Below are 18,899 nucleotides of genomic sequence, written 5' to 3'. Positions count from 1 at the left end.
TGAAGGTAGAGACAGAGAGATGAAGGCAATAGTGGAACAGATAGGCGACTGAGCATTGACCTGCCTGGGAGGGGAGAGTGGAGCCACGGTCTGGAGGAACAGTCCATGGGGGGAAACACAAAACAGTAGCTGGCTAGGAGATAAATACATACAAAAAACAAAAGAGCACGAAGAAAAAATGGCCTAGAGACGAGAACGAACTGGCAAGTGACTGAGGAGTGAAACCGGGTAATATAGTGAGCAACCTAATCAAGTGCAGCTGGTGATAAGGGAGTGAGGAACAGGTGAACGTGATTAGTCTAAATGGGCAAGAGACAGTAGGAAAGGTGAGGGAGGTCAGAGCGGCCGAGCAAACCTGACAGCTAGAGCAGCACAGCAGTGTGGTGGTTAGAGCTGTCACGTCACAGCAAGAAGATTCCAGGTTTGAGCCCACTGCCTTTCTGTGTGGAGTTTGCATGTTCTCCCTGTGCCTGTGTGGGTTCTCTCCAGGTACTCCGGCTTCCTCCCACAGTGGCGTAGTTCGTTTATAGCCTAACAATAGCTTTTTACTTCTGACAATCGTATTACAAGCTGTTTTGATACCTTTATACTGGTAACAGCTGCGGCTGGAGGCATTGTGTTTTCAGGTTGTCTGCCTGTCCGTCCATAGGATTCTTGTGAATGCGATATCTCAGGAACACCATGAGGGAATTTCTTCAAATTAGGCAGCTGTCCAATGATTAGAAGTTGGTGGTCAAAGGTCAGTGACCACACTTCTGTCCCCTACCTCCAAATTTGACTGTTCAAATAATGTGCTGCTGTATTGTTTTTGTCCTCCCCAGCTACATACAGTGCCTTGCGAAAGTATTCGGCCCCCTTGAACTTTGCGACCTTTTGCCACATTTCAGGCTTCAAACATAAAGATATAAAACTGTCATTTTTTGTGAAGAATCAACAACAAGTGGGACACAATCATGAAGTGGAACGAAATTTATTGGATATTTCAAACTTTTTTAACAAATAAAAAACTGAAAAATTGGCCGTGCAAAATTATTCAGCCCCCTTAAGTTAATACTTGGTAGCGCCACCTTTTGCTGCGATTACAGCTGTAAGTCACTTGGGGTATGTCTCTATCAGTTTTGCACATCGAGAGACTGAAATTTTTGCCCATGCCTCCTTGCAAAACAGCTCGAGCTCAGTGAGGTTGGATGGAGAGCATTTGTGAACAGCAGTTTTCAGTTCTTTCCACAGATTCTCGAGTGGATTCAGGTCTGGACTTTGACTTGGCCATTCTAACACCTGGATATGTTTATTTGGGAACCATTCCATTGTAGATTTTGCTTTATGTTTTGGATCAGTGTCTTGTTGGAAGACAAATCTCCGTCCCAGTCTCAGGTCGTTTGCAGACTCCATCAGGTTTCCTTCCAGAATGGTCCTGTATTGGGCTCCATCCATCTTCCCATCAATTTTAACCATCTTCCCTGTCCCTGCTGAAGAAAAGCAGGCCCAAACCATGATGATGCCACCACCATGTTTGACAGTGGGGATGGTGTGTTCAAGGTGATGAGCTGTGTTGCTTTTACGCCAAACATAACGTTTTGCATTGTTGCCAAAAAGTTCGATTTTGGTTTCATCTGACCAGAGCACCTTCTTCCACATGTTTGGTGTGTCTCCCAGGTGGCTTGTGGCAAACTTTAAACGACACTTTTTATGGATATCTTTAAGAAATGGCTTTCTTCTTGCCACTCTTCCATAAAGGCCAGATTTGTGCAGTATACGACTGATTGTTGTCCTATGGACAGAGTCTCCCACCTCAGCTGTAGATCTCTGCAGTTCATCCAGAGTGATCATGGGCCTCTTGGCTGCATCTCTGATCAGTCTTCTCCTTGTATGAGCTGAAAGTTTAGAGGGACGGCCAGGTCTTGGTAGATTTGCAGTGGTCTGATCTGTTCACAAATGCTCTCCATCCAACCTCACTGAGCTCGAGCTGTTTTGCAAGGAGGAATGGGCAAAATTTAAGTCTCTTGATGTGCAAAACTGATAGAGACATACCCCAAGTGACTTACAGCTGTAATCGCAGCAAAAGGTGGCGCTACAAAGTATTAACTTAAGGGGGCTGAATAATTTTGCACGGCCAATTTTTCAGTTTTTTATTTGTTAAAAAAGTTTGAAATATCCAATAAATTTCGTTCCACTTCATGATTGTGTCCCACTTGTTGTTGATTCTTCACAAAAAATGACAGTTTTATATCTTTATGTTTGAAGCCTGAAATGTGGCAAAAGGTCGCAAAGTTCAAGGGGGACGAATACTTTCGCAAGGCACTGTACATGAGAGGGGCAGAATATTAGGAACACATCTCAATATAATGAAGTCGAGTACAACACCATTTTTAACTATGACAATTATACAGATGTACTTAATAAATTAGCTGGTGAGTGTAGTTTCAAATTTATGGCTCAAAGAACTACTACATCTAATATTATAACACACACTCTAGAGTGGATCATATAATTTCTTCTCCCTAACATGAGCCCTGCACAGCTTGTAGTGAGTGACAGCAGGACGCAGTCTGACTTTACCTGCTATCAGTAAAATGTTGCAACATGATCGGGAAGTGCAAGGTATCATGACTCATGAGCAGGTAACTGTGTGGAAAGTTGGTATGGGTGTTCATGAGAGAGAAGTTGCTGGAGGAGGGATCTAATGTAATAACACACAATGTAGAGTGGATCATTTCTGCAGTTATTCTCAAGGACTTGTGTTATGCTGAGTTCTGCCTGTTGAGAACTGCATGCCCCTTGGGGGAGCATTAGTGGAGCATCGCACACATTACCAGCTGGAGCACCGCTCATCAACACACATACCAACTGATGAATGTGCTAGATTACTCAATATACCATAATGGTGGTGTCCCTGCACTCCCCTTTTTTATGACACCAACTTTTCACACATTGACCAGAAGTAGGCACTTAAGCAAGTCCTTGAGAACCACTCATCTGACACAAACCCACACACAATATTTACATACAGGTGGACAAAATAGCACATGAATGTGGCTCATGAACCACGATACCCTGCACAGCTTCCTTTAAGGCACAGTGACAACAATAAAACATAAGAAACAGTAAAGCACTGCATGATCACTGTCACCAACTGACCAGAAAGTGCTGATGATGCAGGATGACATCAGCAAAACTGTCCAATCACTATGTTCTCTGCCTTCCATGAGACCTTATGGTTTGACTGTGCAGAGACAGTGTTAACAGGAATTGGACCAGAATCAATGGCCAAAAATGTTTCTTTTTTTTTCTTAGTTCAGAACAAACTACAGAACTGAACTACAGGATTGAAAGCGTACAGGGAGGCTATGAGCCAAATGTAAATTTCTGCTGACATCAGATGGCAGTAATACATTTACAGCTGGAAGTGGTAATGTACCGTAGAAGATAGTGATACAGCAATAAACCAGGAGAAGAAGAAGAAAGATCACCAGCTGCTATAAACAAAGGAAAGTGAGAAATAAATGTACTTTAAAAGTGCATGGATATGTCACAGGATCAGCTAAATAAGGATATCTCTGTATTTTAGTTAGGTTCTGGTATATTTACTTGGTGAAGACCTGATTAATGCCTCACAATGCTAAATTGTAAAATGAAGCAAATTTTTTCAACCTGGCAGGTTGGTTATTATGTTATTTTTTTCATCTTCATAACCGACTTTGATGATGGCAGTCCTCACCAGAGTTGGTGTGTTTTCTTTTGTACCACGCTCCATCCAGAGATTTGTCCTCTGCATTCTTGTCTTCTTCAGCCAGCATCACCTCCTCTGCAACACAAATACCAGTTAAATTTGAGTGCGTCATAATTAGGTCATATCTGTGTCAACATCAATTACAGTAAAGATTTTCATTTTCACTGAAATGATTCGAGAGAGTTTTGGTTTATGTTTGGCTGAAAGAGTGAGAGAGAGTGAGAGCGAGAGAGGGACAGTGCAGTTTATATGTGGGTACTTGTTTCTAACCTGCTTTGCAGATCCACTCCAGGTATCCAGTTAACTCTCTCTCTATTTGCTGTTGTCTGCGGAGCTTCAGGAATTCTTGCCTCTTCTCTACTCGTTCTCTCTCCTTGGCAAACTCCCTTTAGAAACATACACACACAGAAATGTTTATTAAATCTAACAAGCTGACACAAACCCTGGAGCACTCCACTGTTGACAAGGACTGTATATAGTAGGCTGGCTTTCAGCAGGTAAGACAGAGCCTGTGTCCCATCACATTGTGGAATAGTAGATGGAACTCACCATCAACAGCAGGGTGGTTTCAACGCTTAGACAACAAGCTAAAATCTGTCATGGAATGAGAAATTCTCATCTCAGTGATGACCACTTCCAAATGTGTGACAGAAAGATTTTCTAGAAAATAAAAATAAAAAATTAAGTCAAACTAAACTAATTCTAACCATTATTATGCAAGCTACTACCACCTCATCTATATGCACCTAACTCTACCTGCAGTTTCAACAACTATTTACTTTGCCTGTTGTTTCTAGAATAAAGACCATCCAGACACTGCAGTGAACTAACTCTTGTAAACCCTGTGTATTTTATGAAAAGATATAACCAAGTTAATTGTTATTTATAAACTTACATATATCCCACATTTTAATTCTGCTTATCTATATTTTAAAAGGGGAATGAAGCACTCATTGAATCATTTATTTATTGTGAAAATATTAGATGTTATCCTTATATTTTATAGCTGATAAATTCCTTTGTACTGATGCTATATTATTTTGTTATATCAATAATTTGTTAAAGCTGATAACAGGATCTTCTTTGCCACTGTATTGCTGAGGAGGTACAGTATAGAGGACCTTAGGGCTGGCAGCTTGATCCCCTGGCCATACATTTTAGTGTGGGCAGTGTGGAGGCACACACAGAAAAAAGTCAAATCTGATCTATTTCACACAGAACTCCAAAAACGGCCTTGGCAGAATTATTGACAGCTTTTAAAACCTGATAACAGGATCTTCTTTGCCACTGTATTGCTGAGGAGGTACAGTATAGAGGACCTTAGGGCTGGCAGCTTGATCCCCTGGCCATACATTTTAGTGTGGGCAGTGTGGAGGCACACACACACAGCAAGAAAGTTCCAGGTTCAAGCCCGGGCTGACCTGGACTTTACATGTTCTCCCTGTGCCTGCGTGGGTTCTCTCTGGGTACTTCAGCTTCCGCAGTCCAAAAACATGCAACTTAGGTTGACTGGCAACTCTAAACTACCAGTAGGAGTGACTGTGAATGTGTGTAGTTGTCTGTATCTAAGCGTCAGCCCTGTGATAACCCTGTCCAGGGTAGACCTTGCCTCTTGCCCAATGTCAGCTAGGATTGGCTCCAGCCACCCCACAACCCTGTTCAAGAATAAGCAGTATAAATGATGGATGGATGTTTTAGTGTCCTTGAGCAACACAATGAACCACAAGTTGCTCCCAGTGACATTACTGATGTGTGAACATTTGTGTGTGCGAATAGGTGAATAGGCAAAATATCGTAAAGCACATTGAGAGTGTTTCAGTGCAGAGAAGTCCATTTGCCATAAGGGTTAGGATCATGTTGTTCCGATAAAGCGAGTTAAATGAGCTGCGTGGGAAATAAGATATGCATGAGATGAGGAAGAAAGGTGGAGGAACACAGCAGAGGTGAAGAGACAGCTAGATAAAAAACAAAGAGAGAGAGAGAGGAAGAGAAAGAAAGACAGAACAGAACAGAACAGAACAAGGGAACAGCCATCAGTGACTGGGGTGTCTCCCCCACAGCAGAGGGGGAAGCTCTATCCTGCATTGCAGTGGGTGTCGACCTCCCTGAGCATGTTTCTGTCTGTGTCTGCCAGTGGGACTATATCTAATTTTGTGGCAACATATCTTTCTCTCTATAATGGATGTGCAGTGCAATCACATGTTGGCTGGTTGACTGTAATATATGTATGTGTGTGTGTGTGTGTGTGTATGTGAATACAGAGACAAACTGTGGCAGATAGGATTTCCCATTGTAGCAGCTTTTAGCCACACTTTCATGCTGTCTCACTAATGTACATAATGATACATATGCAAGCTTTAGCACAAACATAAATATTACACACAATTGGATCCACACTAAATTAGATGATTACAAACTTTCACAAGCATACAGTGCCCATATTTGTTCCAGAAAGTCAGACCAAATAAAATATGCAAATGCGTCTCTCATTAATCTCTCTCTCCACACATACATAGAGTTACAGCCAAAAATTTTGGCACCCTTGCATTTCTGCCTGATAATTAGCCCCTCACCCTGTAGCTGATCTCCCTGGACATGGAAGAAAGAGACAAATAGATGACAGACTGCAATGAACAATGAAGGCTCTCTTAAAAAATAAATAAAGAATAAAAAACACATCTCCCAGAACCCGACCAAGTCCCGCGCCAAAACGAACAACCTGACACACCCACCTGTCACCCCTCTTATACTCTCCTGTACTTGTTCCTCCCCAAACCCCACATTGGACAGAACAGCGCGGGTATTTCACCGAAACAGACAGTAACCAATACATGCACAGCTTTCAACAACAGTGTCAAACCCATTTGCACACAACAGAACACACGAACATCAGCGGCCAGTCAGGGTCGCCACAGTATGTTTACCTGTTCGTATTGGTCTCCTTAGTCATCACTGCCCTTCCCTGGTTGTATGTATTATGGACCCTGTTATGTTGTCACTTTGTTGTTTTTATTCCATTAAACCTCCTTTTTTTTGTACTAGCACCTGGGTCAGCCATCTCGAGTCCAACCCCAGTTCTCCCTCACCCTCATGGTGAGGGGGACTCAACCATAACATTTAATTTGTAATGAAACTCACCTGCAGCAATCAACAGGTGCTGGCAATACAGAGATCACACTTGCAACCGGTTAAAATGGAGAAAAGTTGACTCAACCTTTGTCATGTGGACCACACTGAGCATGGAGAAAAGGAAGGAAGAGCAAAGAATTGTCTGAGGATTTGAGAAGCACAATAGTGGAAAAGCCTGGACAGTCTCAAGGCTACAAGCCCATCTCCAGAGATCTGGCTATTCCTGTGTCCACTCTGCACAACATTGTCAAGATGTTTACAGCCCCTCACCCTGTAGCTGATCTCCCTGGACATGGAAGAAAGAGACAAATAGATGACAGACTGCAATGAACAATGAAGAACTTCCAAACAAATCCAAGCTGACCTGCAGGCACAGGGAGCAGCAGAGTCAGCTCACACTGTCACCATCTGAATGACAAGGCACACTATGGTAGGAGACCCAAGGGGCCCCCACTGCTGACACAGGAACATAAAAAAGCCAGAGTGGAGTTTGTTAAAACTTACCTGAGGAAGCCACAGTCCTTCTGGGAGAATGTCCTGTGGACAGATAAGACTAAAACAGAGCTTTTTGGTCGAGCACATCATTCTACTGTTTTCAGAAAATGAAATGAGGCCTACAAAAAAAAGAACACGGTCCCTACAGTCAAACACTGTGGGGGTTCACTGATGTTTTAGGGTTGTTTTGCTGCTTCAAGCTCTGGATGTCTTGACTGTGTGTATGGCATTATGAAATCTGAAGACTACCAGTGAATTCTGGGAACAATGTAGGGCCCAATGTCAGAAAGTTGGGTCTCCATCAGAGGTCATGGGTCTTACAGCAGGACAATGACCCAAAGCAGACTTCAAAAAGCACGAGAAATGGTTTCAGACAAAGAGCTGGAGAGTTCTGAAGTGACCAGCAAAGAGTCCAGATTTAAATCCCATAGAGCACCTGTGGCGAGATCTCATAACAGCAGCTGGGAGAAGGAAGCCTTCAAATCTGAGAGAGCTGAAGCAGTTGGCAAAAGAAGAGTGGTCCAAAATTCAGAATCGGAATCAGAATCAGAATCTGCTTTATTGGCCAGGTGTGTCGGACACAAAAGGAATTTAACTCTGGTACATCAGCTCTCAATGTGCAAAATGTACATTTCCCCATGCAAGTAAACAGTAAACCAGCATAAGGCTGTGCAAACAATGCAAAATAAACAGTATAAACAGGCAGTAAACAATGCAGATTCCAGTAGAGAGGTGGAAGAAACTCACCGATGGTTACAGGAAGTGACTGATTTCAGTTATTTTGTCCAGAGGGTGTGCTACCAAGTTTTAAGTTGAGGCTGTCAATAATTCTGTCCAGTCCATTTTTGGAGTTCTGTGTGGAATGGATCAGTTTTGGCTTTTTTCTCTGCTTTTTTTTATTGTTCCAATGCGAATAAACATGAAAATACCAAAGACTTTGTGATTGCAACAGTTTTCTGGGAGAAGTGGTGAATTATCTGACAAATGCAGGGGTACCAATATTTTTGGCCACGACTGTACATACATATGCATACATACTGTGTGAGGTGCTGAATTTAGAGCTCCTGGAGCTCCTTGATGGTGACCTGACCCTGTGCTTGCTTTATTGCCGATGGCTGGATGCAGACACACCGGCAGTACCCACCCAGTAGTCTCCGTGTATTTATTATTTAAATGTATTTTTTTTATGTTTTTACTCCCTCATAGCTGCCTGTACTCTTTCAATCCTTCCTCCTTCATATATACATATAATGGAGTTGTTTGCATCCACACAGCACATCCTCACACACGCAAATCACATGTAAAACCTATTGTATACCTATTATACATGTTTATACCCCATGTTCTATTGCAAAGATCCTGTATCCACCATTTTCTCTTCTTTGTCCTGTCCTGTTAAACACCCTCTGTTTTGTGTTACAACAAACAAACAAACAAAATCTGATATTGCTAACAAACATCCCCATCCTCTTCTCAGGCAGTCTGATAGTTATCTAACAATGCTAATGATGTGCTAAGAAAAACTATAAACACAGAGCAAACCAACAAGCTAATGATAAAAATAAAGTAGTGAAAATTCTACCACTTTGTGCAAACTGTGTTTTTATCTGACAAGTGCAAAACACATTGTAAGCTAGGTTACAGTAAAAGTATCAGACAAACTGGAGATGTGTGAGAGGAGTTTTGTGAATGAGAGGTTGTGGCTTCTACTTTGATTACAGCCACATCTAGTTTCACCCTGCCCACGCTGATGGGATAAAAGCTGAGTGAATGGCCCTGATCTCCCCTGGGGTCTGCAGCCTCTCAACCCTGTGTGTATCTGCTCTCCTGCCTGCTCTGAAGCTCAGATCATGGCCTTTAAACAATGACATGGACCCCACATGATCCTGCCAAACAGCATCAGTGACCTTCCACCTACAAAGAAACTGTAAGGCCATTTGTCAACTTCTCTGGAGAGAGCAGGAAACAGAGGACAAGATAACCATAGAAGAGGCAGCTAAAGGCTACCTATCCTCTAAAGCAGGGGTGGGCAATTCCAGTCCTCGAGGGCCGCTGTCCTGCTTGTTTTCCAACTATCCTTGCCTGACCTGCTGCTGATTATCTGGCTCAGGTGTGTTCAGTCAGTCAGAGGCTGGAAGATACTAATTCACTTTATCTTCCCTCACTCCACTTTCATCTAAGATGGTATCTTCCAGCTTCTGACTGGCTGAACACACCTGAGCCAGGTAATCAGCAGCAGGTCAGGCAGGGATAGTTGGAAAACAAGCAGGACAGCGGCCCTCGAGGACTGGAATTGGCCACCCCTGCTCTAAAGCATCTGTCAAGTCTTTCTCTCTGCATACATGGCATGAATGTACAGTATGTGTGAACAATATGAAGATATAGAAGACAAAAGTACAGACAAGTAACTAGAACTAGGCTAGATTAGAACAGCCCAATAAGTTGATGCATCAGTCAGTCAGACCCAGGGTTGACTCCCATTTTGGCTTGTTTTAGAAAAAAAGATCAGTTCATTGACTACCAAGATTTTTAAAGATCAAATAAATGGAGAGATAGCCTAACAAAATTATCTTAGATGTGCTGGTGTTTAGTTAGTGACATTTTACAATACATGCAATCAATTAATGCTAATGTCAACTATCAACCATAACTGTAGCCATGTAAAAACACAGTGGGTGCACAAAGCATAAGCATGTTAAGATTATCTGATGCTTCCTCTCAGCAACTTCATTGAAGAATGTTTCTTTTCCTCAAATGTCATCAAAAAGACACCTGACCAAGCTAGAACCTATAGCCATTGAATGAGGAACTCACGTTGGAGTTTAACAGGGATGACAAGATCTATGAATTCTCTTTAAAGAAGGTGAGAAGAAGTCAAAAGGTGTAGGAGGAGTTGCATATGGCATGGTTCATCGTGACATTATAGTGACAACTGTGCTCAGGACCTGTAGTCATCACAATAAAAATGCAACAGGAAAGGAGGGTGTATAAAGAAAAAAAACTTGGGATCTAAAACAAAGCCATGTGGTACACCAAGTGAGATTAGTAGCTTCTGTAAGAAGATTTCTGTATAGTGACAGATAATGAAGGATAATACGTAGGACTGTGCCATGATGGGATCAAAAGAGAGATTGAATTTTCTCAAATATGTCACTAAATAATATGCTTTCTCAGAATTTGGCAAGGAATAGTAATTTTGGAATTCAACTGTAAATTCTGAGGACTGGAAGATCACAATTGTTTCTGAAAAGGATGTCAGATGTCAAACTACCTGGCTATCAGGGTCTCTATGTCGTATTTTCCTGGCCCTGTCACTGGCTGGACTTCTGTGGACTGTCATTCCCCGTCCAGTTTCAAGTTGTCCCTGCATTTTCCCTCCATTTCTGCCTCACACACCTGCGACTCACTCCCTTGTCATACAGTCTTGACTCCTGTTGTGTTTCCACACTGTTTGTGACACGTGGCTGCCTTTAATAAGCCATAGCAGTCAAAAAACAACCTAGAAAAATCTTGGGAGGAAAGTTATGGACATAAAAATGACTGCAATGCATTAATGGTACTGCTGAGCTGACTTTGCAGTTTGTTTGTACTCTAGTCACCAAACCCCAGTTCTGACTGCACCCATTTAATTTCTGTCTCAATTAAGTAAACAAGAGAAAGTCATTATTCCAACTTGCAATTAGCTGCAGGAATAAAAATTAGAAGAAAAAAAACTTGAACTTACAGGTTCCATTTAAAAGAAAACAGGCTCACACAACAAGCACATATGCTGTATAGAGTTTAGGCAAGACTGTTCTGTAATAATTACTCGGTAGGTTGTTTGTGCCAGCAGGTTATTCCAGTAAACAGTTATGTATTATGGTTTGGTTGACCTCTATTGACAATAATAATTATTCAACTCATTCAGTTTTATTTGTATAGCACCAAATCACAACAAAAATCATCTGAGGGCACTTTACATAGTAAGGTCTAGACCTTACTGTATTTAAGAAAAAAAAAACCCAACAACAAATCCCGCCTTAACAGTGGCGAGGAAAATCTCCCCTTAATGGAGCAAGCCTCTGACAGAACTGGGCTCTTGGTGGGCAGCTGTACTGCCTTGACTGCTTGGGGTGAATGGATAGAGAGAAAAGAAGAGCATCAGGTAATAACAAACAAGCAAACATGGCAGGTTAATGCAGTCAGTGACTGCTCACAAACCACAGAACCACAGAGCCATCGACTGAGTTGGCGACGCAGATGGCTGCCTCGGTTCTGTACCGGAAACAAATTCCTTGTGTATAACATACTTGGTCAATAAAAGTGATTATCCTTATCCTTATCCTAACACAGGGGACACGTAGGGTCCTCACCTATCCATCTATTCAGATTTGGGGAAGATGGAAGCACATCATAAGTTGCACCAAGAATAAATCTAATCCTTCCTGCCTCCATGTCCCACATTTCCCTCCACTAAGTTTCTTCCTCTACATCTCCCCATCTCACCCACTGTTCCGGCTGAGCCTTGGGGATTGCCTTTGTACATCTGCCTGCCTCTTCCTGCCTCCTAATCTCATCAATAATTATCTTCCTTCTGTTAGCTGCTGCTGCTTTGCTTCAAGAAGGTTGTGATGTGCTCAGAACAAAATAAAAGTGATTATCCTTATCCTTATCCTAACACAGGGGACAGCATTCCTGTCTATCAGAGCCTTGGCTGAGACGCATACACAACCAAAGCTCTGATTTAATATCCCTCTCCTTACCTAGGCCCCAAACTCTATCAGCATACTGACACAGAAATACAGAGAGAGTTGGAAGGGGAGAGTATGAGGAAAGGAAGCTGCTGAGCCTTGGGGATTGCCTTTGTACATCTGCCTGCCTCTTCCTGCCTCCTAATCTCATCAATAATTATCTTCCTTCTGTTAGCTGCTGCTGCTTTGCTTCAAGAAGGTTGTGATGTGCTCAGAACAAAATCACTATGTCCATGCTGTACCTGCCCTACAATATCCCTATGTTTAAGAGCTGCTTGAGCCTGTAACACTGCCTCCTTCGGGTTGTATTTCCTCCCTGCTGAGACTGTTGGTGCTGCACTCTACACTGCTACACAGCTAGATTCCTGGACAGTGGTATCTCCAGTCTAGCCTTAGTGCATTTAAATTCCTCTGTTAAACTGGTTATAGGGAGTTCCAAAATCTATTTTCTGTACAGGGCCACACTGCTGAAGCAGTGCGGAGCTCCCAGCCACTTACTAATGTACGTGCTAAACAATCTCTGTAGCTTTGCTACCATATGTCAGTGGCCATAACAATTGCGGCAAAAGACCAAACTGCAGGTACCACAGTTTGAGTTTGCCTGGGAGGCCTGACGCCTCTGTGCTCTTAATCCCATCAACTTCCTGCTGTCTCAAGGCCAGAATCTGCTCTTTATCACTAAGAGCTGCATCATACCACCTACCTAAACACAGCTGGAATTGGCTCATCATTTATACAAAACCTTTTAGCCGACAGCACACCTTTCACTACTGAAAGGTCATTTGAGCCAGTGTCCCTCTCTTTTTTTAAAATTACTTACCCTCAAACTGTACTATTTATATTATCCCTCCTTGTCTTCTTAAGGGGATCTTTGTTCCTGCTGGACTTTTTATTTTGAAATTTTTAAATAGTGGCTTGGAGTCTGGAGTTGTTCTTTTGACTTTTAAGCATGCTGTAGTGCAGCTACAAATTAAGAAATTTCAGACCTATCTCTAAACATCCATTGTTTATCAAAAGTCCTGGAAAAAGCAGTGTTGGTACAGCTTCAGTCTCTTCTAATAATAATCACCTTTATTTGGCCAAGTATGTTACACACAAAGAATTTGTTTCAGGTACAGAACCGAGGCAGCCATCTGTAGTGCCAACTCAACCAATGGCTCTAACCATCTAACTAAATGAAAATAAAACTGAGCTTATAATCTTTTGCCCAAATGGTACTTGTGAAACATCTGGTTTGATGCTAGATTTACTTATCTCCTATGTAAAACTGACTGTTAAAAACTACCAAAAACCTTTCAACTAAGGCTTCTGTGAAGGGGCAAACCCTTTCGCCCTAGAAAAGATCTTGAAAAGCGTATCTCAGGCCATTTAGATTACTGCAATGCCCTTTACATTGGTATCTGCCTCTCCTCATTAAATCACCCTCTGACTTGTCCAAAGTGCTGCAGCCTGTTTTCTTACTGACACCTGAAAAAGAAAGCATATCCTACCTATTTTAGCCTCTCTTCACTCATTGCCCGTTTGCTTTAGGATCCAGTGTAAAATTTTATTGATGGCTTTTAAAGCATTAAAATGTCTAGCCCCTCCTTATCTCACAGACCTTCTCAAACCTTACTGTCCTGCTAGATCCCTGCTGACCACTATGCCTGGTTGTTCCCCAATCTAGGAAAACTGAAAAGGGAACATGCCATTTCTGCTGCAGCTCCTAAAATATGGAATGAGGTCTCCTTACAGATTAGACTGGCCCCATCAGTGTTTTTAAATCATTGCTAAAGACACTTTTATGCCCTGGCCTATAACTCTGCTTGACAGTTGCCCTGTGTCCTCCTTTCTTTGTTTGTGTGTGTTTTATTTTTTTACTATTTTAATTGTTAGTTTTTTTTAATTGTATTTATAAGTATAGTTGGAGGTTGGTGATCCTCTCTTTTTCTCTGCTTCTTCCCATGTGTTCTGTTGGTTGTTTTATGTTGTAGTATGTATTATTATATACAGCACATTGGAAACCAGTGTTGTTTTTCAGTGTGCTTCATAAAATGACATTGACATTGACATACAGTATATCCTCTTATCAGTTATATGTATTTGAATGATGGGAATGTATGGCAGTCTTTATAGCGCTGACCTCAAGTTCTTGGTACTGCTGTAATCCAAGCAGTCATTCTGGTGATGTTGTTTTGGACTTGTGAGCATACAGCATACTGTATACCTGCATGTCAGAAAGATTATTCCACTGCCTGTAGCAGCATAATTGTAACAGCACAGGCTTTTGCAATAGTTTGCTACAGTGCTCTATTGATTCACTATGGCAGACAGCAAGATAAAGATGGAATATACCAAAGCAAAGGTCTTTGTTTTATTTTATCTTGAGCAAAGATAAAGCCATGAAATGACCAAACAGGTCTGGTTAAAAGTGGTGTAAAGCCTGATAAAATGTAAAAACAATCTTTCCAAAATCTACTCAGGTCACTGTCACAGTTTTTACTCACCCTGACAGCACGCCCAGTACCAGGTTGAGCATGAAGAAGGAACCGATGATGATGAGGGGAATGAAGTAGAGCCAGTTCCACGTGTTCCCTGAGGCATCATTGGCCTAGACACATAAACGCAAAGACAAATTCTGTTAACAGAATTCTTGCAGTTAAAGAATAAGGCTGGCATTAGTTAATGTTTCATATTATCAATAAATGAAAAGGCCAAACCCAACAATATATTAGTCCATCTCTCAATACTTTGCTCTCCCTACCTCCTCACTATCTCTTGAAACAATTCTCCTACGATGGCAGGTGAAACGGCAAGAAAATCCGTCAACATTAATGACAACATATGTCGAACCGCCAAGCTTACCAGACCTCCATCATTGTGGAAACAATCATAAAACACAAATAAGATTATGGAACAGTCACAATTTCATTTGCTTTACACACAAACAACTTCATTAAGTTTAGACACAAAGACTGCTTGGTTAGATTTAGCAACAAAAACTACTTGGCTAGGTTTAGAGAAAGATTACTGTTTGGGATATAATCATGGTTACAACAATAAACATGCAGTTAAGGTTCTGGAGCAATCATGGACAAAAACCTTTTACACAGGGATCAAACACTAGTCTATTGTGGGAAAGTCCTGTGTTTTCTGACTCACCCATCCACTACAAGCTCTTGCTAATGTGGACTTTGTTGCTCTATGTATGATGTCACCTAAGTTTGTCCTTTGCTCCTGTCATAATTACAATGGTCCATAACTATAACACTTTACTATTGGTCATAATAAACTGCTGGCACAAACAACATATGAACCCATTTTTTTTAGGATGACAAGTCTAACAAAAGTATAAAGAGAGGAGTGCCCATATACTTTTGGCCATATACCGAGAAATACATTTCTCAGTGGGTTCAAAGGCATTTCAGCTTTGCATCTTGATGGTCTGAAGATAAATCCAATCCATATTTCTCAAGAATCATAATTATAGAAGTGCTGATGGGGGCAAACAGGCGAGCTGTATTTGCCTCAGTTGTAATGTTAAGAACAGGACTTAGAAAGAAATGCAGGCTTCACTGATATAACGGAGTTATCATCATTTCACTCTGTCTATACTGTACAATCACTGGCTCCCTTTGAAAATACAAGACAATAATGGGTATCAGCATTGGTATGGAAGAGAGGTGTGGCTGTTTATGTACTAGCTGTTGAAGCAGTAATGAAAAAAGTACCTATCACAATCTGAGACTCATGTTGTGACTTCCTACCTGCCTCAGGGCTTTCTGCTGTATTAATGTTTACAGAATTTCTTACCATGGATAATTATACAGTACTCCTAGTATTGCTTTTGTAGGTTAATTTGATTTCTGGAAATTTCTGAAACTCACTGAGCTGCCTTCCTATCATTCAAAAGTGTATGTTAATTTCTCATTGTACCACCATAGATTGGCTCATTGTTTTGTCACATTAATCTCATCACTGTTTTATTTATCGATGTACTTACTTTTTACATTAATTACCACTGTAATTGTTTCTTCAACACAACAAAGGCATTATGCAGCTCGTTTAGAAGTGCTAGGAAATCCTTACATACAATGTGGCATACAAGACTGAGAATGCATGTGACAGGAGACTACACAAGGAAAACCTGTGTAGAAAAAAGTCACAATATATTTGAAAGTTCTGAAATATAAATGTCTCTTTAGCGGCTCAGAGCCCACTGTACTGTACACTACCAGCTAAACATCAAACAGCAGACAGAAAAAAAGTTATCATTAGAGACAACTTGGTGAACATACATTAAACAGCATTTAACAGCTATAGACACAGCTACATTTAGCCAATTCAGAGCTAAAAGGGGACAGAAAATTGGATTTGTATTCAAAAGGTGGATAGAGACACAACTCCAAATGAATGCTAACTCTGTCTACTTGATGTGTCAGTAGGGTTGCTTACATGGTAACTTTATCAACACAATCTTAAGCACGGTGGGGAATTTTACCTCTAAGTAGACAAAAAAAAAAAAAAAAAACTGATTAGTGCAGCTTTAAGTAGGTGCATAATAATCCCAGGGTGCTTTTTAACACAATTGATAAACTTGTAACCCGAGATAGTTAACTTGTCACATCATCCTAATTTAAAATGAAATCTACTGGATGTAAAATTTAAATAGCTATTTTCATAAACCTTTCTTTTTCTAACCTTGTTATTCAATGTACTATAAAGGGTGTAGGGGGTGACAACTGGTGCTGTGTCATCATAACAAGTCATTTAACATCAAATTCACACTTTCACCACTCTACTCAGTGGGTGGGTGCCTATACTCATCAAATACAGTGCATCAGGCTGCATTGCTTTAGCGGAAATGGCTACACTTTTGAAAATGAATCAATATTTAATATTCAACACCTCGTTAGATTAGGGCACCAGATAGTTATAGTACCATCAAACTATTGAATAATTAGTTAATCAGAGTAATTAATTCAGTCTAGGTCTCAAAGCAGTGAATCCTACCAGTTCAGTGACCCCTTTACTGAAAATAGGAGAGACACATAGGATGACATAATGAAGTCAGTTACTGTATAAGCTAAATACATTTATTTGCAATATGTACACAGGGAAAATGATTGGGATGAGAGAGGTGATTCAAATGTTACATTTGTTAATGTTTTTGATGGATGAATGACCATTCTGTTGTAGCAATGGTGGAAGATGGATATCCTGGTCAAAAATTTGAGCTAGATTCTAGATCTAAATTCCAGGGTTTAATCAGAAATATGGAGAGGAAAAATAATTGTTGATTGCTACAGGTTAGAGACTTTAATTTGGTGCCCTAATCTAACAAGGTATTTGAATATTAAATATTGATATTTGTTTTCATAAGTGTAGCCATTTCCACTACATAACAGAGAAATATTCAAGAAATAATGAACTCCTCATCAAGTACTGAAGTCCTGAAGTTAATGTCACACGGCTGACATACGGCAGCAGAAATTAAGGGGTCAGTAATAATACTGCCATGGATGCCACTGTTCAATTCCCTTTTCCTACTACTAACAGTATACTGTACTGTATGTAGGTTCTTACCAGTGTTCTTCTTTTACCCAAGCCATAGCCAATCCCTGTTAGCCATTTCCATTCTTCTTCATTATTTATTATGTGGATATCTAGAGTATATGCACCAGAAAATTATTTCTAATGCTTTGGGTGACTACTTTGAATCTTCATTAATATACTGTCAGTCAAAGACTGAATTTGAATCGTCCACCCCAGCCCTGACAGGCCTCTGTCATTCTTGACATGTTCACTGTTAGCGCAAGTTTGTGACATGTGGCATATACCTTATTTTCACTTGTTTCCATGTATACAAATCTGATTTCCTCATAATCTCATTTTTGTGAGCAGTTGTTAACACAATTTCCATAGGAATATATACAAGATATTCTTACAAAAATATACAAATATATTTACATTAAAACCTCAATTAATGATCCATATTGTATTGGGTCAGATTTGTTTCCATTAGCTGGATGAATACTATGAATTATAGATTATCTTTTGTGTACAATCTGGTACGGTCTACATTCCAGGCAAACTTTCTAAAAGTCCACAGAAAGTAAACTTAGAGCAACTTGGACATGAATGATGAATTATGTATTTGGTCAGCCTTTGGCGCTCGTGTACTTCATGGGAAGCTGCACGTTAAATATGTAAGTCTAAAATCAGAATCAGAATCAGCTTTATTGGCCAGGTGTGACGGACACACGAGGAATAAACCAGCATAAGGCTGTGTAATATAACAAAATAGCAGTATTAACATCAACAAACAGTGCAAACAATGCAGAAATAGTAGTATAAACAGACAGTAAACAATGCAGACAACAAAGGAATGTTCATTGAAATGAGATAAATAGGGATAAAAAAAATAGCGTACTTAAAAAGTGAGACCTGTACAAGTCTCTATAATCTGTACAATGTATATATACACAGGTATTTCACTGAGGGTTATTGTCCACTCATTCTGTCATGGGTTGAGTGTTCATCAGAGCGACAGCCTGGGGGAAGAAACTGTCCTTGTGCCTGGTTGTCTTGGTGCACAGTGACCTGTAACGCCGTCCAGAGGGGAGGAGTTCAAACAGATTGTGTCCAGGGTGTGAGGGGTCAACAGTGATCCTCTCCGCCCTGCTTTTGACCCGTGAGGTGTACAGGTCCTCCATGGAGGGCAGGCTAACACCAATGACCTTTTCTGCAGTCCTGACTGTCCGCTGAAGTCTGTACTTGTCCTGTTTGGTTGCTGAGCCAAACCAGACAGTGATGGAGGTGCAGAGAACAGACTC

At 40.8% G+C, this 18,899-nt stretch overlaps 1 protein-coding gene across 1 annotated transcript in view; it reads right to left on the bottom strand.

Moving 5' to 3' along the window:
• LOC109959665 (voltage-dependent N-type calcium channel subunit alpha-1B-like) overlaps nt 1-18,899 on the bottom strand; it is a 163,498-nt gene that overhangs the window by 91,600 nt on the left and 52,999 nt on the right. The window contains 3 exon segments of the mRNA XM_020599203.1: nt 3,719-3,805; nt 4,001-4,116; nt 14,571-14,674. Of these exon segments, the coding sequence (XP_020454859.1) occupies nt 3,719-3,805; nt 4,001-4,116; nt 14,571-14,674 (307 nt within the window).

The sequence above is a fragment of the Monopterus albus genome, unplaced genomic scaffold, assembly GCF_001952655.1.
Source record: "Monopterus albus unplaced genomic scaffold, M_albus_1.0 scaffold40.1, whole genome shotgun sequence".
Taxonomy (NCBI): domain Eukaryota; kingdom Metazoa; phylum Chordata; class Actinopteri; order Synbranchiformes; family Synbranchidae; genus Monopterus; species Monopterus albus.
The sequence above is the reverse complement of the archived record's forward strand: the minus strand, read 5'-3'. Positions and strand labels throughout refer to the sequence as shown.